Genomic DNA, 24,500 nt, shown 5'->3' with positions numbered 1-24,500 from the left:
CTTTTAACTCTGTTAGTTTTTATTTTTTAGTCTTATTTTTTTTAAAGTAAATTTAGTTAAATATAAAAAAAATAAAAAAATGTTTAATTACTGAACTAATTTAGAAGTCACTGAATCAATTCAAAGAGAGTCCCTAAACTCAAAGCAAACAAGAAACTTTGGAGATTAGAAACTGTGCTTAAAGTTTGAGGCTAATTTCTTCTTGGGCTCTTTAAGGGTGATTCAAAACTGCCCTTGGCTCTCTCAAGTGCCTATTGACTACTGGCTTATCTATGTAAATATGATTTGGATCGAGTTGTACGAGTTAACAGAAGGTTGTTGATTAGATTAGAGTTGGGACTTGGTCTGACGAAGTGCTGCCGGAGATCTTTAGGTGATAATTTTCTTTCTTCGTTACGCTCCTGATTTGTTTATGTGTGATTTTTTTTATATGTGTGGCGATTAATTAATAATATCTTTATTTATTTATTTTTTAAGAAAAAAAATTAGTAGTAGGCTCTTTCGTTATTATAAAATATGGGGAAAAAAAACTTGGATGAATGGATATTCCAGAAGGTGAGACTTGGTGTGTGCAGCACATGTTTCTAGAACAATCTAGTAAGATCTAGAAGTTCCAACTTTAAAATGTTCATAGTATTGTATTGCGGCAGGGCATGTGCTGCACGAATTTTGAAGCCCTAGTTCTGATTTAAAGCCACGTTGGGTCAAATTAAAAGCTTTTAGCAAGTCCTTAGCATAGAGAAAACTTTTTAAAGATTTACAAGGCTCCCAGTACTGGATCTATACATATTCTAGTGTACAGGTAAAGCTTATGCTAGAAGATGACCAACCATAAGCTAATAGTATGGACTGGTAATCCTAGTTCTAACAAAGACCTCCTAGTACAAAATGAAGTCAATGGTTTGGCAATTTATTTGATAGGTTGAGAGTGATATTCTCAGTTTTGGAATAAGGCATTAGATCAAAAATTAGAGAAGCATGTCTGAGACTCAGATAATTATTCTTTTTTCAATCCTAAGCCGGTCCGATTTAGCTAACAATCGGGATTAGGGTTGGGCTTAAGCCCAGCCCAATCGACTAACACTTAAAATTTATAATTCTACAATTATATTATGTTGGGCCAACGGGCCTAGTTGATTTATTAGAGTTGTAATCAGCTCATAATTTGAATCTGGTCTCGTGACATATGGGAAAAACAAAAATGTAAACAGACCATTATCTAGTTAAAATTATTTTACCTCATGTATTTTAAAAAATCTCGTACTAATATTTATGCATACAATGAAAGTGAGACTGTTAATTTTTATGTCCAATATAACTAAGTATTATAATTATTTTAATTATTGTGTAATAAGAGAGATAGTTTAGTTATTTTATCGGTATTCAATTAAGTCTAATAAAAAAATTAATTATCGCACTTTAATTATAAAATATGGACAGATTTAGAATTATTTGAAGTACCAAAGGTTAAAATAATTGGGCTAATACAATGGTAAAATATATTTAATCATAAATAATAATAGAAAAGATTGGTGTAATTTATAAGTTTTTCTAAGATATTAATTTATGCTAAACCCGGGTCAAAATTACCGCAATTGCCCTCCTTCCGCATCTCACCTCCATCGTATGCACTCTCCTTTGCGGAGCGATCCATGGCGACTCAAACTCCGACCACCGAGGAATCCAAACCCTTTTCCGTTCTCTTTGTCTGCCTCGGTAATCCTCCAAACCCTAGCGAGCAGTTGTCTCCCTCTCTCCTAACTGCTGTAATATGAATTCTTCTTTCTAATTAATAAGGTAACATTTGCCGAAGCCCGGCCGCGGAGGCCATGTTCACACACTTCGTCGGCAAAGGAGGTTTCGAATCCAAATTTAGGATCGATTCGGCCGGCACCATCGGTTACCACGAGGTTTTTTCCCCCCTTTCTTCTTCTTCTTCTTCTTCTTCTAAATTTTCGTTTAATCATAATGGATAATCGAGAGGGTCGGGATGTAGGGTAATCTTGCGGATTCTCGAATGAGGGCCGCATCGAAGAGGAGGGGGATTGAGGTGACGTCGATCTCGAGGCCGATACGGCCTTCGGATTTTAGAGAGTTCGATCTCATTCTGGCCATGGACTTGCAAAATAGAGGTGCACTTGCAGAACTATGCTGTTGTTGTTGTCTATCCTCTTTTATTTTTACTTTTTTAATTGAAAGTTCATAGTGGTTGATATATTTAGATGACATATTGAGTGCTTACGAGAGATGGAGAACCAAGGAACCCCTTCCGGAAGATGGCCCAAGAAAGGTAATTTTCCTTTCTTACAGTATTCTGATGGGATTAAAGAGATTGTTTAGCCTCTCCTGGAAGTTAGTCTTGGTATAACCATTGTTAGGAGCAGAAGTTTAGAGTAACTGACTGTCGTGTTTGTTAAATTAGAACTTATTTCATTACTTCGTCTCTACAGCAAGTAAGATATAGTATGCTCTCAATAGATGGATGTACAATTCTTTCCGTGGAATTCAAAAATCTTATAAAAGATATGATTCTTCTGATTAGGTAAATTGCTTATACACTACTGTAATAATAAATCTGTTCTAAGTTCTATCTGTTTTCCCTTTTTTTTTTCTTGGAACATAAGCAGATCTAGAAGATATGCTATGTGGAATTAACATTAATGGGGCAATTTGGTTTCCAAATTCCAGATGGGTATCAGCCATAATTGCTTGGGAGGGATGTATCTGGTTTAATAATTAGACAAGATAGCCACATGGAACACGTTATGACAACTCATTGAGTCATCCAAGAACCAACTAGTGGTGCAACCCCGTGGTTATCTTTTATCTTTGATATTCCTTTAGGTCTTGTTCACATATGGAATAAAATTCAATCAGTTCCTTAAAATAAGAGATTTATTCTAGGAATAATTATTACTATGTTTATTTTCATTCTAAAATAAATATATAATAATTATTATTGATGTGATATAAAGTAAAGGTAAATAAAAAATTATCAAAATATCTTTTAATTTGATATAAAGTAGATTGATGTGATAGATAAAGTATAAATCACTCTATGTATGTAATGAATATATCCAATAATGTATTATCATTATATATGCATGTAATGTATTGTAGGGCGCTACTAGCTATGCAATACTATTCAAGTCGTCCACATGTACAATAGAAGCTAGTAGGTTGGTAATGCTTCAAACATACTTATCAGAGCATCTCCAACCGGGCTCCAAAACTCCAAATTTGGAGCCCGGTGGAGCTCCAACCGGGCTCTATATGGGGCTCCAAATTTGGAGCCATGAATAGTGGGGCTCCAAATTTGGAGCCCCACCATGAAAATGGAGCCGGGCTCCATTTGTCACATCAACTTTTTGAAAATACCAAAATTGCCCAATAAGTGTTATATTCAATAATTTTAATTTTATTTGTATCCTTTGTTAAATAATTTAGTTAATTAAGCTAAGTATATAATTAGTTTTACTAATCGGTTTTTAACAAAAATAATACCATTGGAAAGGTCTCATCGAGACCTTTAAAATGAGTATAATATTAAATTACTTTTGAGTTAATTTTAATTTTGATTTTTTATTATTTATAAAAATGAGTCTAATATTAAATTATTTTTGAGTTAATTTAAATTTAAATTTTTTTATTATTTATAAAAATGAGTCTAATAAATTATGTATCCTAAAATATAATTACTCAAAATTATCCCCAATGTAAATATTAAAAATTAAAATACATTAGATATGAAATACATCAAATAAAAATTACATTAAAATTTATATTCCTTCATTTCCGTGCCTCTTCCATAAGTGCTCAATTAGTGCTTATTTTAGGTAATGTAATTTTGATATTTTTAGTTAATGACATGTAATGCTTATTTCGATGTTTATTTCGTGTAATGTAATTTCGATGCGTTTAATTAAAAAATTAGTAATTTAAAATTACTTCTAAAACTATTAAATATTAATCTTATTTTAAAGATCTCGATGAGAGTTTTCTAACCATATATTTTTTAATAAAAAATAATAACGCTAAGATGATCTATTAAGCAATTTAAAATAACTAATATAATAATATATATTATATTATTTTATAATATATATGGAGCCCGGTGCATTGGAGTGCACCGGGCTCTTGCTCCATTTTTGGCTCCATATTTGGAGCCTTTGGGCTCCAAATATGGAGCAAGCATTGGAGATGCTCTCAGAGGTCACTATAGGTGTGTAATACCTTAGAGACAAGCGGTAGCTATGCAATACTTTACTGATACTTGTTCAATGACAGAAAGCTAGCCACTAGTAGGTATACGTTGCTTCATATTTCTTCGGTACATGTACGTACAATGAGAGAGAGCTAGCCACTAGTGAGTGTATGTTGCTTTATATCATAAGTATTATTATATTTTATAGTCGACAATAATAAAATTTTATTCTACATGAAAAAAAATAAAGATTTGATTAGGTTAATATATAGTTTAATTAGTAAATGTATTATTTTATCTTTGAATAAATATTTAATTTGATATCGTATTGGTTTATTAGTATTATACTTTTAATGTTAGTAGTACATATAAAAATTATTTTAATAATATGATAATTTATAAATATACTTTTATTATAATCAAATTAAATGTTATATTATTAAGAATTTTTTATATTTAATAATAATGATACTTTAAAGTGTATTTATTTTCATGGTATATTAAAGTATTGACATTTTTTACTTTTTCAATTGAATTTTATTTATTTAGTGTAAAAGAAAAAATATTATAAACATTAGATTACAAATATATTTTTATGATGTCTAACTAAATATTATATTATTAAGCAATTTTTGTAATATATATAATTAATTTTAAGAATTTACATTTAAATAATAATAATAATAATAATATTATTATTATTATTATTATTATTATTATTATTACTACTACTTGTGAGGTGGTATTATGTATTATAGGTGTTTGAGAGAGGAGAGAGAAGAGAGATGTGATAAATTATGATAAGATAATGATAAAATGTCTGAGAGATGAGATATGAGTGATAAATTATGATAAGATATTTGCGAGAATATATAATCAAATTAAAGATAAATTAATAATTAGATTAGTATGTGGTATAAGATATAATTTTAATAAATAGTATTTGTATTATGGAATATGACTATGCTTATATTTAATTGTTATTCTGAAATAAGAAGTTGTATTTTGGTATTAGAAAAAAAAAATATTCTGGTGAACGAAGGCTTAGTTCATATTGGTATGAAACACTTCTAATAATTGTGAGTTAGTTTTATAATGGTTCCTTTGGAAATGAATTATTTATACATATTGATAGTTGAAATTGATTTGATGATGATTTCCTTGGAGGTGATTATTTGTGGATATAGTGTAATTTTAAAGCAACTTATATTGACTAAGTTTATGCATGCAATTCTTCATTTCCTTCTCATATAGTGGCTCCTCTGATGTGAAGCATAAGCATAATATGTTATTAGCACTATTTTTCATGAATTGTTTTCAAGCATATATACCCGATATGCACAAATCTTGAATACTTAAGCTATCACTTTTTCACGTTGATATCTAATACGAGAGCTCTTCTACCATACCCTCCTTTTCCATACGAGCATTAAGTATGAAATACAAATCTAGTTGTTGATGGAGTTTAGGTTGAGAGAACGACTAAAGAAATATTGTTATTTTGGCTATTATTTTGAATTTTGAGAGATATGAACATATTTAATTCCGTAATTAAAGGGGTACTGGGAAACTAATGCCGGATCAAAAAAAGAGAGAAACTGACTAATATTATTTATAGGATTAACATCAAAAATTACATAGGATATTAAAGTATTTGCCAATAAATAATAGGCGCTTCAATTTCTTCTCAAGATGAAGTAAGCCTTAAAGTAAAATCAGTATAGAAGTAAGAAAGGGATAAAGCTTAAATTCTTTTTTATTTACTCAAACTTTTGATAAAATACAAGTAGTGAGCTCAAACTTTTTATATAGGTAAGGAAACTTAGTTACTAAGTTATCATAACAAATATTTATCCTAGATATTTAGAAGGAAAGGGACAGGAGAGACGAGGTGTCGTCCTTTGCCCTTATCCATCAATAAGCTTGAGGCCTATCCAACTGTGGATAAAATCAAGTTGCCGAATTACTGTAGTGTTCCTCTGGTCCAGCTTAGTTATTTGTATTGCAAATGTCTTTGGCACTGTAGTTTTGATCAAAACTTCGATGAGGCGTCATATTAGGTTCTAATTGAAAATTGAACTAGCCGTCTACAAAGTATTAGTGTATTCTCATGTTTCCCTGGACTTCACTTCCATTTCTCCAAGGAAAAGTAATTTTGGCTCTAGGGATTGCTAATATGATTTCAAAGTGCTGGTGTTGAAGAAAACTTTGTATGGATTGCCTTGATTTTCTGACCTTCTCTTTTGCTTTTCAATACAGGTTAAGATGATGTGCTCCTATTGTAAGAGACATAAAGAATCTGAAGTTCCAGATCCTTATTATGGCGGCCCACAGGGTTTTGAGAAGGTAAGTGTGAAAACAATATGCCAGAATCCCTTCAAACTTACCTCATGCAAGGCAATAGTTTTATCCCGTTGGTGCAGTCACCAACAGAAAACATGTTTCATTCAGTTAAGTAAGCTGCATAGATCCTTTTCTATGATTGTAGGAGTAGACTATTCCATGATCTAGTTTATCATTTTGCTTGATCCTCATGAGTTTGAAGAAAAGAATACCACAGAATAATCCTGATATTTTACAACTTTTTTATTGTGTAGTAGTGTACTCTTAAAGAGCTGCAACCTTCTATTTGCCACTCTTATTCTCAACTTGCTGATACGCATTGTTTCAGGTCTTAGATATACTCGAAGATGCTTGCGAGTCTCTACTTGACTTCATCCTGAGAGAGAATAGTCATATTGCTATTTCCTAGCTTTTCAAGAAGAATACTAAAACATACATTTGTCGTGAACTCGGAAGAGGTTATGCTATCATTTTATTGCACTTCCACATTACTGTTGCAACTAATGAGCTGCACTATTGACTCAACACGACATATGTTAGGAAATTAAAGCGAGTTATTGATATTGACAAAATAAATAGCATTTCTTTCTTTGTAATTAAGAAAAAGATTATGGATGAAACATCCTTAGCTATTGCTTTTCTGAAACAGGATATTAGTATTTGACTGGAAGTTCTCACGAATAAATGTCATTATGAAACAATAGTATATAATAATAAGGAAATTGACCAAACACTCTACACATTTTGTTTTTTTATTATCCTTTACACCCCATGAGTATTTATCATTCGATCTCTCTGTATTTTAAGTTTATCATAAAAAACACCTCAATATTAGTTTTTTTTTAAAACTGAAAGTAACTTATATATTAATTAACTTAATCATAAATATAAAATGACCAAAATGTCTTCAGTACTAAGTAAAAAAAATGGGGCATGGTGTTTTTAGGTATTTAAAACTTTTAATTTTGAAATTAACGGAATATTCTAGTTAAATTATTTTTGAGTATTAAATTCATAATGAATACCAATAAGATATGATGTAAATAATAAATACTATTATTTTATAGTACTCTATTTTGTAAACTTAGCAGTATAAAATAATACTAGTATATGAAATTCACCCCTTAAAATTTAAAAGTAGCCGCAACTAGTTAACAGCATGCTGACCTTCTAATATCCGTGAGAGTCTTAATGGCGATAGATGGATTAGATGAGAGAATCCTCTCCAGGAGGCTGGAGATCACTCTAGGATTCTTTAACTGAGAGATTTAGAATTTAAATTCTTACAATAACGAATTACACCAAGTGCATTAGAGGATTGACTTAATTGTTCAATCTAATTAACAAAGAGAGCTAGTCCTATTATCCAATCTATAATCTACAAGCCTTAGATTATCAAAAGAAAAAAGAAAAAAAGAAAGCAAGAAAAAGAAGCAAATCCTGCTCTTTTCTAACCACGAACAATTAAATGGAATATAACGATTCAAACAGCTACTAACAGAAAACAGTTAAACTCTCATTAACGACGCGTTCTCTCCACCATTCACACGCATGTGATATGTTTGATCTGCATTACTATCTCTAATATATTTATATATATACGCTGTACATGCCCTTTGCCGGTCTCTGTTCATATTTGCCACTTGGAAATTAAATGGTGACGTATTCCTACTTGTGGATGGTTAAATTAAATTTAACTTTAATTGCTTGTGGATGAGCGTTGCTGCATATGGTTGCCGTTATTGTTGAAGGATTGACTAAATATTGCAGTTTAAACAGGCTAAATTTTGAGATTTTAATTTAATTCTTGGTAGATTCCTTTTTTTTTTTTTAGTTCTTTTTATAAGCACTAAGCCTGGAAGTTTGATTCTGGCTTTGTTCATTGCATTAGATCGATTGCCTTTAGAAGGCTACTGGTACAGTCGAAGTCTTTTATCTGAAATATAATAGAGAGAAATAAAAGTAAGCTCGAAAAAGGAATCAGATCGGTTCAAGCACATCAATTAGATGCATGTTAGTTTATCGATCATGCATATCCGACTGTTTTCATCTTACCCAAAAATGAATATAAAAATGTATCACGTAATATTGGAGTAGCCGACACAATTAAGATCGTTGGATGTGCGTAGTTGATTTATTGACGTATAATCAGTGGTGTGTTTGAATCAACCTACTTAATTCTATTTATATTAAATACTGTTCTAAATTTAAAATAAGGAGGAGGAAAAAATAATAATAATGCAAGGCCATAAGTTGGAGAAGATTCCCACTTTATTTCACCAATTATTTCCTAGATTTTAAGTAAGGAAAATATTTCGAGCTGTTTAATATATCGTCTGAACCACTTCTGAGGACTAAGATGCATTGGCAACATTACTCTTTACTCTGGCTAATAATCATCATAACTTTATATATTACATTCTTATTCTTACAATGTACTACATTCTAAGTTCAACAATATTCACACTAATCTCGTAGGAAATTAAATACTATCTATCTACCTGTCGACCTATCTATCTATTATGCAATCAAATTTTCAGCTCATGAGAGTACATCATGATTCAATGATGGATGGTTGCAATCCACATCCGAAGGCGTTGATACTGGAGACATCAGTGTCTGACAAGATGGCACCTTAATGCCTAAGATGTGACACCATGCTGATATCTTCTGCCAACTTAGATCCAAGATTGCGAACGCAATCTAATTAATTATCACATTAAGAACAACTGCTGTTTTTTTCTTTAAAAAAAGTATCAAGATGTTTTCTTATCGTTCTAAGAATCCCAAAACTAGATATGAAATAGTTAATTCTTCTTAAAAATATAATTTGAGCTTCAAATCATATGAGTTATTGCTCCAAATTAAATATCCAATCTAAGCTTTAAATAATGTGTAAAGTAAAATTATCACTCTGAATTAAATGTCGCTAAAATATCATTCCAAATCATTGTACTATTAAGTCATTAACCGAGCTGCTGAGTCAGGCCACTAAAACTAACAATTAATTTTCTTTTCTCATAAGGGGGGGGGTAACACCTGTCCTCAAATAACATGCAAGACGACAATAAAAAATAAAAAAAATAAAATTTGCAAGAAGAATTAAGTGTTAGTTAGGAGCTATCATATCATGACTCATGGAGAATTAGCAGCCATGCATCCATAGACGCATGCAAAGGATAGATCATAGATGGACCACTTGAATTAAACTCCCAAGTCCCAACTATAGTCTACACCTCGTGACATGCATGCACAACTATTCCATCATCAAAGCCATCGATCCGAGCTTGTTTGTGTGCAAATTTATTTTTATCGATTTGCCCATGCGATCACTGTTTGAGAGCCATGCAAACGAGGGAACCGAGCACTTTGGCGTACAAGAAGTTATCTCTCTTGGGCATTACTTCATGCCAGTTTATTTTTGCCAACCAGTGTGTGTTTCTGTCTCGATCTATATATCATGTTATATATTCTCTCCCACTCTTTTATTTTTAGTTTTCTAATCATTCTAAGTTTGCTCATCCGAACACTATAACCAAGTATGTGTGTGTGTTCCAAACCTCTAACAAAGCGCAGGAAAATCACTTTTAGAGATAATAACTTTAGTATCTGTAGTAAAATAGATATTGCTTGCTAATGCTTTAAACTAACTCAGACAATAAAATTTATATACATGTATAAATTATGTTACACGGCATATCTATATATATATATATATGCAAATATTTATATGGATTTGAAGTCGCCTAGACTTGTAAGTAAGTTTGAAATTTATTATATAGTATAATATTTGGTGATCTGACTTAAAATGGTCACAAGCTCCGTAACAGTTTTCCATCTTTATCTAACAGTGAGAAGAATAAAGATTCAATGACTGGTGATCACCAAGCATTTAATGGGAGGTTTGGTTTGGTTTGATTTAAATTTATTCCATACCTCATGTATTTTAAACTTAGTCATTTATTGCATTGTGGTTTGTTAAATTTTTTATTTAAAAGTAATGATATAAAGTACTTTTATCAAACTCAAAATATCAATTTTCTTCACGTACTTGATAGCTACTTATGGAAAGAAATAATTGAGAGTATCTATTTTCCTTGTTCACGGCTTCGCCAAAGAAGTGAAAGAGAAGAAAAAAGAAGAGAAAATTTACTCTTTACCTTGTTTGGATATAACAGAGAAAAGAGAAGAGAAGAGAAGATAATACAAAAATAAATGTACTCTCAAAATAGGTTAATGCTTCGTTCTATTTGAGAAGAGAAAAGAAGAAAAAAAAACATATTTATTATTATTATTATTATTATATATATTTATCTAATATTTAATTATTAAACTAAATTTAAGCTATAAGATTGATAAGATTACTCTTTTAAATAAACAAAGTTCTGATAAATAAATAAAAATAAAAGTAACATATACGAGCTATAATGTCTAATTTAATTATTCTCCTTCAAATTTGTTAATAGATTCTAAAAGATTTAGGTAAATAGTATAATTAAATGGGAGCATGTTTAAAATATTAAAATACAAAAAAAAAAAACTCTTCCGTTCTCTCTCATTCTATCAACTTTTGGAGAGAAAAAAAGGGCAACGTCTTAGTATTTCTTTCCCTTTTCTCTCCCAAAAACTCAATCTAAACAAGAGAAAAATATTTTCTCTTTTTTTCTTTCATATTCTATCCGTCTAAATAGTATGTAAGTACTTAAATTTTAGGGTTACTATAATTGGCCTAAATGAACAATAGATAATTAATTACACTAAGATTTCCGAATGATTGTCTATTTCTACATGTCTATATATATAAAAATTATAAAACAATTCTCACCTCCTGATAGTGTTAATAGGAAAATAAAATAACCATTTCACTTCGCTATCGCTGTTATTATTGCATCTCTTTCATCCCCATAATTGTCATCACTATTTTCGACGTAATTATCTTATCTCCTATCATTTCTTTTTCACCTCGTACTAAAATTGTTAGTGGATACGGAAGAATTAAATTAGATCTCTAGCTTGTAATATAGTATATATTCTCCCACTCATAGCTTAGTTGTTATATTTTTCTTCGCTTTCTTGTGAGTCAATATTTATGAGTGCAAAGTCTCTATTTCTCCCACCTCCAGAGAGTTGGAGGCTAATTTAAATTATTTGAGTCAACCACTCTACTTAGATTATGCTCTACGTACTCTATTATTATAATATATCTTTTGATTTGATATATTACTTTCTCTAAAATATCAAAAATTGTAGTCAAGTGTGCGATTTGTGTCAAAAGATCGTCGCTCTACTCTCTTCTCTCTAAAGTAGACTGCAATTATTATATTAGTCTTAGATATAATAGAATTATCGGTCTACGAATCTTCCCCCTCCTAAGTCTCAATTTTGCTCTCTCTCTTCCTTATAAAATAATAGCAAAATGATCCTAGAGAGCTTCATATTATTGATCACAGGATTTCAATCAATCTATTTTTTTAATAACAAATCTAAAGGATAATTAGCAGAAAGAGCATATTAAAAGTTTTCAATAGTTAAAAGGGTGGTGAAACTAAATATGCAAAAAATAACTAAGTTTAGTGCAATAAATCCCGAGGAATAACCACATATATTTCATTCATTATAATTTAAAATTTAGCCTTGGTTTAAGTCTAGAAGTAATCAATAATAATAGAATGAAATATAATGAAGCAAACTACTTATTTTAATTCAACTGGGCCTAGTCGGGTATTCGACTATAACTGTACGACTAAAGTAGAGAGTGTAACTCCAAAAAGAAAAGGGGAAAAAGAAAAATAGAAATAATTGCAATTCTAGAAGCAAAGCATAGTCAGAATTCCATATCCCAAGCTAACGTCCTCATACCTTATTAATACTTTCCCACTATTCCACTCTCCACCTCTCTCTCTCTATTTAACTCTCCCGCCTCCTCTTATTCCGAGACTATCAACTCCATCCATGGCGGACGACCTCATCATTGGCTCCGGCAGCAGCCGCCGGAGCTGGGTGACGTCGAGCTTCCGAGACCCCACCAGCGTGTTCCGGCGGACAACCGAGGAGGGCGACGACGAGGAGAACCTCACATGGGCGGCGCTAGAGAAGCTCCCCACCAACGACCGCATGCGCAGAGGCATCATCCGCCAAGTGACCGGCGATGATGACGCAGGTAAATTAACGAGCAGCGAGATTGTTCTAGACAAGCTTGAGATGCAAGAACGCAAGGTGTTGCTCGAGAAGATCTTTAAGGTGGTCGAGGAGGACAACGAGAAGTTCCTCAACCGCCTCAGACAACGCATAGATCGGTACTAGTAAAACAATGCCATTCGAAAGTTTTCAAATATTATCAAATTTTTTTTTTTTTGCCTTTTTTTTCCCTTGGGACGTAAATTGGATGTGTTGATGGGAATAGGGTTGGACTTGAACTCCCTACCATCGAGGTACGTTATGAGAATTTGTCGATCGAAGCGGATGGTTACGTTGGAAGCCGCGCGCTTCCTACTCTGTGGAATGCCTCAATTAATTTTGCAGAGGTCAATAATTTTTTGATATTGTTATTCCAAAAGTTTTTTTTTCTGTTCCTTCTTTGATTTTTCGGTCTTTGTGATGCTAGTCGATGTTATATTCCAGGGTATTATTGGCAGGCTGCTTCCTTCCAAGAAAAAAACTATCAAGATACTTGATGATGTGAGTGGGATCCTGAAGCCATCAAGGTGTTTTTGACATCCTATGTAGCGTAATCTATTTCTTGTATTGCATGCGAAAATAAATCTCAAGGACAAACCATTAAAATTTCATAGCTCAGGATAAAAACAATGTGTGCTGATACACTCTGGTATGCACAGTAATCTTTTGTTAATTTGATGTGTGTAATCGGTCTTTTTTTTCTTTCAATTTTGTCTGTTCTTAAGAGCAGGTATAGAGGATGGTCTTTCTTTTTACATTGTTCGTGAATTACGTTACCGTTCGTAAAAGTTCTATATTCAACTTATTTCAGGATGACCCTGCTACTTGGACCTCCAGCCTCAGGGAAATCGACACTGATGATGGCCCTGGCAGGAAAGTGTGATAAAAATCTCAGGGTGCGTGCACTGTGCCTTCGTCAGCATACCTGAACACAAAATTTTCTGATTATGATGTATATAAGTGTAAATTATTGCATGTCTATGCATGATACTTGATGATCACATAACGTGTTATCAGGTTTCTGGTAGAGTCACATACTGTGGTCATGAACTATCAGAGTTTTACCCCAAGAGAACTAGTGCGTACATTAGTCAGTATGATCTCCTCAATGGCGAGATGACGGTTCGAGAAACCCTGGATTTCTCTGGACGATGTCTAGGAGTAGGTAGCAGATATGAGATGCTGTCTGAATTGTCGAGACGAGAGAGGGATGCAGGCATTAAGCCGGATCCTGAAATTGATGCTTTCATGAAAGCAACTGCAATTGAAGGGCAAAAAACCAATGTTGTGACAGATTATATTATCAAGGTTCAGATTTGGCATTGAGCTTATAAAACTTTTTCTTTCTTAATGGTAATTAGCGATTCTTATTGGTTCAAAACTTGGACAGGTGCTTGGTCTGGATATCTGTGCAAACATTCTAGTGGGTGATGAGATGAGGAGAGGAATCTCTGGGGGACAAAAGAAGCGTGTGACAACTGGTATAATATATGTGTAATTTGGAGTCTGCAAATTGTAGGAGAGAATACATTAATAACTTCAGGTAGTGAGTAGAAAAATCTGCTAGGCATTTAGGCTGACCATAAGATCCACTTTTCTATGGTAGGTATGAATGTGTGCGTTAATTCTTTAGAATGTCTTGATTCATGCAGTGCAAATTTGATTTCCTGTAGAATTTCTTGAGTTTTGAAGCACAAATTCGAAGCCAGCTGTTCCATCGTGTATCTTGTTTCTGCAAATTTGCAAGACTGATATATTTTTCAGTGCAAAATACTCTCAATTTGAACTCTTGTCATCTCACTTCCTATTGTGTGTCTTGATCAAGTCATTGCTCTTCTAAAATGTCAAAGAAGATTGAGTTTGACCTATGAATAAGCATGGCGCTTTAACCTGCACTTCAAGTTTGTAATTCCATTTCAGGTTTATTTTAGTGATGTTTGGCATATCTTGTCTCTAAACTTATAGAGTCTTATTTCTTTATGATCCTTGTCGATCATATTAATTGTAAGCCCTGAAATTTGTCGTTGCAGGAGAAATGTTGGCTGGACCTGCAAGGGCACTATTCATGGATGAAATATCAACTGGACTTGACAGTTCTACCACCTTTCAGATTGTTAAGTTCATACGGCAGATGGTTCATGTCATGGATGGAACAGTGATGATCTCTCTTCTTCAGCCCGCCCCAGAGACGTTTAATCTTTTTGATGATGTCATTCTATTTTCTGAGGGACAAGTAGTTTACCATGGTCCTCGTGAGAACATCCTTGAGTTCTTCGAGTCTGTTGGTTTCAGATGTCCTGAAAGGAAGGGGGTTGCAGACTTTCTTCAAGAGGTAATTTCAAAAAAGGATCAAGGGCAATACTGGGTCAATATGAACCAACCTTACCGGTATATCTCAGTCGGAGAGTTCGCACAATATTTCAAGTCATTTCGCATAGGGTGCCAGCTAATGGAAGATCTGGAAATTCCATATGATAAATCTAAGGTCCATCCTGCTGCATTGACAACAGAGAAATATGGCATTTCTAGCTGGGAACTCCTCAAGGCAACAACATCAAGGGAGTGGTTGCTGATGAAGCGCAACTCATTTGTCTACATATTTAAGACCAGTCAAATAACTATCCTGTCAGTTATATGCATGACTGTGTTTCTCAGAACAGAGATGCCCTATGGAAATATTCCTGATGGCAATAAGTTTTTTGGCGCATTATTTTTCAGTTTGCTCAATATCATGTTTAACGGATTTGCAGAGCTCCAATTGACAGTTATGAAACTCCCGGTATTCTACAAACAAAGAGATTTCTTGTTTTTCCCTCCTTGGGCATATGGATTGTCATATTGGATCCTTAAGATTCCTCTCTCACTCCTAGAATCTGGAATATGGATAGTTCTTACTTATTATGTGATAGGTTTTGCACCTTCTGCAGGCCGGTAAGTTCTCATTTTTATTTGTCATTATGGTCTATCACATGTCAATGTATCAGATGGATTTTCACAATGTACAGCATTTTGTGATGATATTAGGCTCTGTTTTGTTAGCTTAAATGCTGATGTTTTCTAATTTTGTAGGTTCTTTTGTCAGTTACTGGCATACTTCTTCATTCATCAAATGTCTCTCTCTCTGTTTCGCTTAATTGGTTCAGTTGGAAGAACAATGGTTATATCCAATACAATTGGACTGTTTCTTCTACTAGTTGTTTTTTGCCTTGGTGGATTTGTTATCTCCAAAGGTAATAATGTATTTTGTGAAATCTTCATTTAAGTTCGTACACATGATGCTATTTTCTATTGTGTACTTTAGGATCGTCTGATTTTGAGTTTCTCATTTTTTTTGACTTGAAATTCTGTTGTATCCCTAGCAAAATAGTAACTCCTTGATGAATTATTATCTGCTTCATCATTTCTTCTTCATGCAAGCAGATGACATTCAACCATGGTGGATATGGGCGTACTGGATTTCTCCTATGATGTATGGCCAGAATGCCATAGCAATCAATGAGTTCCTTGATCCAAGATGGGGCGCTGTAATTTCTTTTCTTATTTCCTACTTCTATTTTACGTGAAGTACAATAAAAAATTATTTCAGAAGCTTAACCTACGGAAAGTTGAAACGTATTTTTTTCATAGTAAAATATCCCCCTGTTGAAGAATGAAGTAATCTATATTTTTCATTCCTAATGAACTTTCTCTATCTTCTACCATTTTAAACATTGGTAGTTTGACAGTTAGATTTGCACCCTCAATTATAACCTACATAATTAAATTGACGTGCATTTTATTAATATTCCTGCAGCCAAATTATGACAAAAGAATTGATGCACCAACAGTAGGAAAGGCAATTCTTAAATCTAGAGGCTTGTTCGTTGATGGATACTGGTACTGGGTTGCTATAGGAGCTCTTGTGGGGTTCTCGATTCTGTTCAATTTGCTTTTTATACTGGCACTAACATACTTGAATCGTAAGTCACTACTTTTCTCTCATTCCATATTCAGATGCCTGAGTAAGGTGCAGAAATTAACTGTTTGTATCCTTCTTAGCTATTGGAAGTGCACAAACTATCATAATGAAGGAAGACACAAGGAAAAGTGCAACATCTACTACACCAGTTATTTCAGGTTGGACTATGTATTTACTTATTCTCTTATGTGTTAAAATAATCTTGCATCATTACTAGATTGGTTGCTGGAGCTAGTATCAGTATTCGATCCCTACAAGTCTGGAGCTAATATCTTACTAGATCGGTTGTGGACTTGGCTGTTTCATTAAAGAGTCGCTTTTCCTTTAGCTATCAATCTTTGCAGGCTATTTTACTGCTTCAAATGGATCATTCTATCATTTTTATTCTCAATTCTGAATATTACGTTCAACTACTACTTATTTTCTCAGCTGCAGATGTAGCTGGGGCTGTGGGAAGAAACAATACTGATGTAGCTGCGAGTAAAAATGCTGCAGTTAGAAGAGGAATGGTTTTGCCATTTCAGCCACTTTCCCTTGCTTTCAACCATGTGAATTACTATGTCAACATGCCTGGGGTTAGTTATGTCATTCGGGGAACACAATGCAGTTTTTTCAATTTTTTTAATAATTAGTGGAAATAAAGTGTGAATTTTTCTAAGGAAGAGAGACTGCTGCTTCTTAATTTGCATAAGAAAATTAAAGTGCCAATTGTTGGACATTTAAATCTGGAATTTTCTTATCTTATTTTCTGATACACTTCTTACCTGTATCACAAAATAGCCTACCATGTGCTTTAGGATTGTAATTTAGATCTGCAGTTTAGCGTGGCTCAATGCTAATAAATGTGTTCAACAATTCTTTCTCAGCTATTACTTGGTTCTAGGACTGTCTAGGTTTGATGTGTCCATAGATTATTCATTTTATCAAATAGGCCTAATTACACATTTTAACAGATCAACCCTTTTCATAGAAAACTCTCTTTTCCACAATTTCAGAATTACAAAGTAATGAAGAGAAATAGTTTACCTAAAACATTAGATCAATAAAGTCCTACGACTAATCACCATTTCTTGCTTGCTATCTGTCTATGTTCAATCTTATGCATATCTTTCTTCAGAAATTCTAAATGTCATGTTGTTTTCATTCTTATTTAACTCCCATGTCCTTTTCAAGATGAAGCCCTTCAACTCAATGTCATATTCTTTACAATATGAATGAAAACAAGGATGTTCTTTCTGCTTAGATGCTCAATTTTTCACTTATCCAGGTTTTAAACATGAAGAAGAATGTTCATGCTGAATAATACTATGACGCTTCTTTTTTCAGGAAATGAAGAGCCAAGGTATAGAGCAAAATCGACTGCAGCTACTCTCTGATGTCAGCGGTGCTTTCAGACCAGGTGTTCTTACAGCATTAGTTGGTGTCAGTGGAGCTGGAAAAACTACATTAATGGATGTACTGGCTGGAAGGAAGACCGGTGGATATATTGAAGGAGATATTTGGATTTCTGGTTATCCTAAAAGGCAGGAAACATTTGCTCGTGTTAGTGGTTACTGTGAACAGAATGATATTCATTCTCCAAATCTTACTGTTCATGAATCTCTTGTGTACTCAGCCTGGTTGCGTCTCGCCACAGAGATAGAGGAGAAAGCAAGAAAGGTTGCGACTTAATCCTTGATTTTTTACCCCCCTTGTGCTACCAAACTTACAAATTATTTAGATCACTGATTGAGAATAGATCACTGAAGCGTTACTTTCTTTTCTGATCTTATCACATGATTCAGTCCTTAACTTCAATGTTGAAAACACTTCATATATTTGGTAATTTTTTGGACCATGTTAATTCAAGTTTTCTCGCTAAGATTGTCTTTCTAACTGTGTCAACTTAAACTTTCAAAGTGTGTATCAGAATTCTCTACATGATCCATAGGTAAAACTAGCTATGAACTAGGTGCCTATTAGAAGGCTTTCCTTTTTGCCTATCACATCGACTAGATCCATGATGTAGCTCTTGGCCACTTCGTTCCTCCATCATGTACTATAATGTCAGCCCCATAGTAGACGTATCCTCATTCTCAAGCAGTTTATAGAGAATATCTTCTTTCTGCTTTAGTATGAAGCATGCTACTTTTCTAAACATCTTACCTTGTTCTATACTTAATCTAATAACATTCTTTTTTAATGTTTTAACTTAAGTCCCCTCTCTATTCATATTGAGCTCAGTAACTAATTCAAGGTTTTAATTATGCTTAAATTTGGATATTTGCTATGTCAAGGAATGCTAAAGCATTAGGAATCATCTGTCACCCTTATTCTTTATCTGATCAAGGTGAAGTTTCTTTCGCATGCTACAGATGTTTGTGGAGGAGGTTGTGGAGTTGGTTGAGCTCAATGCACTACGAGATGCTCTGGTTGGTCTTCCGGGCATTGATGGTTTATCAACTGAGCAGAGAAAGAGGCTTACAATTGCTGTAGAGCTGGTAGCAAATCCATCTATTATCTTCATGGATGAGCCAACATCTGGTCTTGATGCTAGATCTGCAGCTATTGTTATGCGGACAGTGAGGAATACTGTGAATACCGGACGGACTGTAGTGTGCACTATCCATCAACCAAGTATTGATATTTTTGAATCTTTTGATGAGGTCTTGCTCCTAAACTTGACTTCTAGTATTATCATATTCGACTAGATACTGTTCTTCTGTAGCATAACACCATCCTGCATCCAGCTTCTCTTGATGAAGAGGGGGGGACAAGTCATATATGCTGGAGCCCTTGGTCCCCAATCTCACAAACTTATAGAATATTTTGAGGTGAGTTTTGTAACCCTACATGCATTAATGACAATGACAAATGAGAAATTTAACCTTATTCTGTGTCAAAACACTTGCACATCTTGTTCAGATTATCAAGTGCACTTTTGGAAAATCAGAATTCCTTGTTTTCTCCAGATATGGCATTGCTTTTATCATTGTTGAAGTTCTTGGAGAGGAAAAGCAGAGCCTAATTTCCTTAATTATGATTTTGTTCCTTATTGCTTATAGCAATGCTAATGGATTTAAGTATAGATTATTTTCCATTTTACTTCACTGTACCATTTTTAAAGTAAGTTATACCTAAATCTGAGGAAGCTAAATGGCTCCATATTTAAGTGTAGCACAAAGTTTAGATTTTATCCTAAAACTAAAACATCACGTAATAAATTAATATTCAAGATTAATTAGGATTTAGGAGTCACTTCCTCGCCTGTATATGCTGGTTTAAGGTAGATAAGTTGCTTCATTGCTTTTCTTAACCAACTTGTGAAGTAGGATTTCAGAAGCATCTTTATATCTGCAGCGGGCTTCACATTCTCTCTGACTTCAGTCTCCTATTGTTATGCTTGCTTCCCTGCTCCGGTAGTGACATATCTGTCATGTTCCAGTTTAAGGCTTTAAGCATTTCCGAGAACTCCTTTCACAACTTACATCAGCATCCCAGCATCTTAGCAGTTGCCTCAGTTGGTTGGTTAATTGCTGCCTAATACGAAAGCTTAAGTTGATCTATTTGCAACTCACCAAGACATTTGTTCAATAGGAAATTCCTGGCGTTCCAAAAATAACTGAAGGTTATAACCCTGCAACATGGATGCTGGAGATAACTTCCTCTTCAGTTGAGGCTAGCCTGAACCTGGATTTTGCTGAAGTTTATGCCCATTCTCCTCTTTACCAGTAAGTGAATATGCTAAATTTTCAGAAACAAATTTGTACTGGCGTCATTTAAACTTCTGCTTTCTCTCAATGTTGCTCAGGACAAATCAGGACCTCATTAAGGCATTCAGCATTCCTGCGCCAGGCTCCAAGGATCTTTCATTTCCTACTAAATATTCCCAGAGCTTCACTACTCAGTGTATTGCTAACTTCTGGAAACAGCACTGGTCTTATTGGAGGAACCCACAATATAATGCTGTACGGTTCTGCATGACCATCGTCATCGGTATTCTGTTTGGGACCATGTTTTGGAGGAAGGCAGAAAAGACGTACGTTGTGACTGTCTATTTCATCTTCATCAGTATAGCTAGCCAAAAGTATTATATTGAAACAATTGAACAAACAACTTTATATAATGCAACACCACCGTAATCTGAAAGAGAATAAGTAGCAAATAAAGTTAGATCTCCAAATACAAAGATTTGCAGAACACCAGAATGCTTATCTAATAATGCTTAAATTTTCCTTGCTTCATAAACAGAAGCACGCAACAAGACCTGCTTAACCTACTTGGAGCAATTTATTCTTCTGTTTTCTTCCTGGGATGCTCCAACGCCCTCGCAGTCCAGCCTGTTGTGGAAGTTGAAAGAACAGTCTTCTACCGTGAAAAGGCAGCTGGGATGTACTCTCCATTAGCCTATGCATTTGCTCAAGTAAAATACGCAACTCTTTCATTTATATAAGTGAGCTGCATATATCTACCAGGATACGTACAAACTGGTCGTAATTAGCTTAACTAGTTTCTCATTTATGTTAGTCTTTTTTAGATGTTTTTCAGGACCTTGGTGAATCTGCAAAGTATATGATTTATTGTACTTCAACTGTTCAACCTTGATTGATCAAGAGTTTCTTACTTTCTATATTGCCATTCTTAGAGGTCCTCACCGCATATAGTATGCTAGCAATAGTTCAAGATCGACTGCTAAACATAATTATATCTATATCCAGTGATGTAGTTCTTCGGTTAAGTGTAATTATTTTATTGGAAGATTATCTGGTGCAACAACTCCCAAGTGTTATAGAGTTAGAGGAAACACGAGAAGAAAAATAAAAAAGATATAGAACAACAATTTATGGATTTTCTGATAGCTTTCCAAGATTTTAGGAGGTTGGAGAGAGTGGTAAAAGTTAATAGATCTATAGGTGCTCATATTTGGTACTTTTTAAACGCTGCAGATGTCTAGTTGCAACCTGCTATCAAAAATAACCTAACAATATTGAGATCATTGTCGAAGAAAAAGGACCCAATGGACACGATTTACTTGGACATATCCCATTTGATATGAAAGTTCTTCAAAGTCTTAGCTAGAGCCAGATAACAAAATTTTTGCTTGTATTTGCAGGTCAGCGTCGAGATCATCTACATTGCTGTTCAGACATTAGTTTACACCCTGCTCCTTTTCTCTCTGATCGGCTTCACTTGGCGAGTTGACAAGTTCTTCTATTTCTTCTACTTCATGTTCATGTGCTTTAACTACTTCACTCTGTATGGCATGATGGCGGTATCAGTAACTCCCAACTATCAGATTGCTAGCGTCGTGTCCTCATTTTTCTACACATTCTGGAATTTGTTCTCAGGATTCCTCATCACAAGACCAGTATGAAATTAACACAAGTACCTGGGTTTATCCTTATTTCCAACTCTTGAGGGCTAACACAATCATCTTTTTTTCTTCATTTTTTGTCCTTTTCCAGGATATTCCAATATGGTGGAGGTGGTACTATTGGCTAGATCCTGTTGCTTGGAGTATATATGGGATTATAGCATCACAACTAGCGGACTTGGAGAACCTTGTTACCATTCCTGGTGCACCTAGTTTAACTGTAAAAGAGTTCCTGAGTCAAAACCTAGGATTTGAACGTGGCTTACTCAATTACGTGGTTCTAGTTCACCTAGCCTTCGTCCTTGTCTTCTTCTTTACCTTTGCCTATGCTATCAAGTATTTGAACTTCCAGAAGCGATAGGAGAAATTTGTGGTAGAGATGTACTGCACGCCCAAGTATATTTTCATGTCATTTTTCAGGTCGTTGAATCAAGGGGACGATGCCCTCCTGGATTTGAAGAGGAACGGCATTGCCTCCTTGATCCTTTTGGCCTTTTCATGCAAAACCAGATCTTGTCGAGTCTATTTATATTTGTTAACATTTTGAAGAGTATATGGAACTGGAGAGGAGTAGGTTGAGATTATAGTTGGTTCACTCTTTCTGATTCTGTAACCTCTAGTCCCTGTTACTTGTGTTGATAGTAAGCTAGTGCATGTTATCTCCTCAAACAGCTGTTGCATGGTTGTGTCTTTATATCTTTGATGATTCTGTCAATAATATTCCTGGAACTATATCTATCACTTTTATGCGTCAGAACTAGTGCAGAAAACATCTTACAGAAATTTCGCATTGTTACTAATTAATACCATTCCATATAAGCTGTGTAGTTCTTTTAAACTTCAATGGTAATAACAGTATTCTGATAAACCGAAGTGATCGATAGCCCTGTCCATATTAAGGAATGCAGTCATTGTGGTTTATTTCATATCTACTCAGCCAACCTCCAGTTCCATGCCCACCAAATAACAATAGCTGACAGAAACAATGTTAAATGTGCATATGAACTACAAGCTGAAAGATAATGCCCTCCAGAAGTCATTGTACTCCCAAGAGGAGGTTGACCTGGAAGCCTTAACAGAGTCCACCCTGGTGTTCCATTCTCTTTGACAATTACAGATGAAACGCGATCCTAATTAGATACCAAGTAATAATAAACTTTAGCCAATACCAAAGTGGTTATTTAATTAATTATTGTAGCCAATAAAGGTCAAAGTCTCTACTACATCCGACATTTTCATTCATAAGATATAAACATAAGCCCTTGAGAACATTAAAAAAAAACACCATAGATTGATAAAATGCTAAACATAAGAAATCTATTTAGAGCATATCACTGGGGAATCAGTAATAACGTAGCCGAAACTGTATGATCTGAAGTGAAGATTCCTGATCATCCTTTATTAATTGTAATTAAAAGTCCTCCTTCAAGTATAATTCAAAACATCGTCTTATAGATATGTACAAACTTTTCATGTCTTCTTTCGAAGAGTCGAAAGGAAGTAGGAGAAAACTAGTAAACAACAATATCCGTTACATATTCGGCGACTTTAAAATGTCGCACAGATGAGGGGGTACAAGCAGTAAATAGCTTTATCCCATTTCTAATTATTAACTCTTTCAATACTTAACTTGTCCCATAGCAATAATTTTTATATCAATCTTTTAAATTTTCTAAGACAGACTAGTCTTTCTTTAATCGTAAATAAAAAGATTAATTTAAAATTTTTTAAAATTTTTTAAAATATACAAGAGAAAATAACTTTTAGTATGTTAATAAGAAATAACTGTAGCTAACTCCCAAGAAAAATTAGTGGGGTTGTACAGTGGTGCATACAGCTAAATTAGTGGGGTTTTTCTTTGTCTTCCTCATGTGGACAAAAAACGAAGCAACATGTCACGTCAATGATTTTTCGTGACAAGTAATTAAAAAGAAATAATTAAACCGATGATAAAATACTTAGATATTCATATCTCTCTCTCTGTGTGTGTGTGTGTGTCCAGATTCTAACTCTCCGCTGGTTTGGGGACCTACGTACTGAGTGTGTATACAGATTATAGACTGTGTTCTTATTGCTACTGAAGTTGTACTATATGGTCATTAACGTTGCGTGCAAGAAAGAGCATGGCTGCTGAGATCTGTTTAGTGACCTTTCTTAGATGGAAACACACGTTTTTTAGATTCTTTTTTCATATTCTTTCCAACAATTATTATATTTAGATCTCCCAATTTCATGACACATAAATTTTTGAAACCATTGAAAATATTTCACGTGACAAGTTATATCGTGATTCTGTATTATATCTATTCGTTGCGCATGTCCTTTGTTCGGTCTTTTTTGGCTAATTCCCACTGGAAAGCTAAATCGCGACCCATTAAGTGTATATATATATATATATATTGTATAATTAATGCATATTTTATCATAATAAAACACACCGTTTATAATGTACGATGCACAGTAAT

At 33.9% G+C, this 24,500-nt stretch overlaps 2 protein-coding genes across 5 annotated transcripts; both read left to right on the top strand.

The window, feature by feature from the left end:
• Window positions 1–1,563: 1,563 nt before the first annotated feature.
• On the top strand, window positions 1,564–7,123 carry LOC140791733 (uncharacterized). Its single transcript, XM_073142374.1, has 6 exons — window positions 1,564–1,716; window positions 1,798–1,910; window positions 1,997–2,132; window positions 2,223–2,290; window positions 6,464–6,550; window positions 6,876–7,123. Exons 1-6 carry the CDS (start codon window positions 1,653–1,655, stop codon window positions 6,954–6,956), a joined length of 549 nt encoding a protein of 182 aa, XP_072998475.1. The 5' UTR covers window positions 1,564–1,652; the 3' UTR covers window positions 6,957–7,123.
• A 5,312-nt stretch (window positions 7,124–12,435) lies between these two features.
• LOC140792714 (ABC transporter G family member 48-like) lies at window positions 12,436–22,776 on the top strand. 4 transcript variants are annotated; one of them, XM_073143874.1, is made up of 20 exons: window positions 12,436–12,843; window positions 12,951–13,071; window positions 13,169–13,251; window positions 13,536–13,620; window positions 13,742–14,032; window positions 14,115–14,205; window positions 14,755–15,655; window positions 15,794–15,954; window positions 16,145–16,248; window positions 16,518–16,683; window positions 16,763–16,840; window positions 17,112–17,257; window positions 18,009–18,341; window positions 19,037–19,327; window positions 19,412–19,495; window positions 20,259–20,392; window positions 20,473–20,700; window positions 20,913–21,084; window positions 21,775–22,029; window positions 22,110–22,302. In XM_073143874.1, exons 1-20 carry the CDS (start codon window positions 12,500–12,502, stop codon window positions 22,161–22,163), a joined length of 4,122 nt encoding a protein of 1,373 aa, XP_072999975.1. In that variant the 5' UTR covers window positions 12,436–12,499; the 3' UTR covers window positions 22,164–22,302. The 4 variants fall into 4 exon arrangements, with proteins under 4 accessions (XP_072999975.1, XP_072999974.1, XP_072999973.1 ...); XM_073143873.1 differs by having other exon boundaries at window positions 12,438–12,843; window positions 17,118–17,257; window positions 22,127–22,776; XM_073143872.1 differs by having other exon boundaries at window positions 12,438–12,843; window positions 22,127–22,776.
• Window positions 22,777–24,500: the final 1,724 nt, after the last annotated feature.

Source organism: Typha latifolia, chromosome 7 (assembly GCF_019914945.1).
Source record: "Typha latifolia isolate L0001 chromosome 7, TyphaL0001v2, whole genome shotgun sequence".
NCBI classification, from domain to species: domain Eukaryota; kingdom Viridiplantae; phylum Streptophyta; class Magnoliopsida; order Poales; family Typhaceae; genus Typha; species Typha latifolia.
This window is presented reverse-complemented; position numbering and strand designations above follow the sequence as displayed.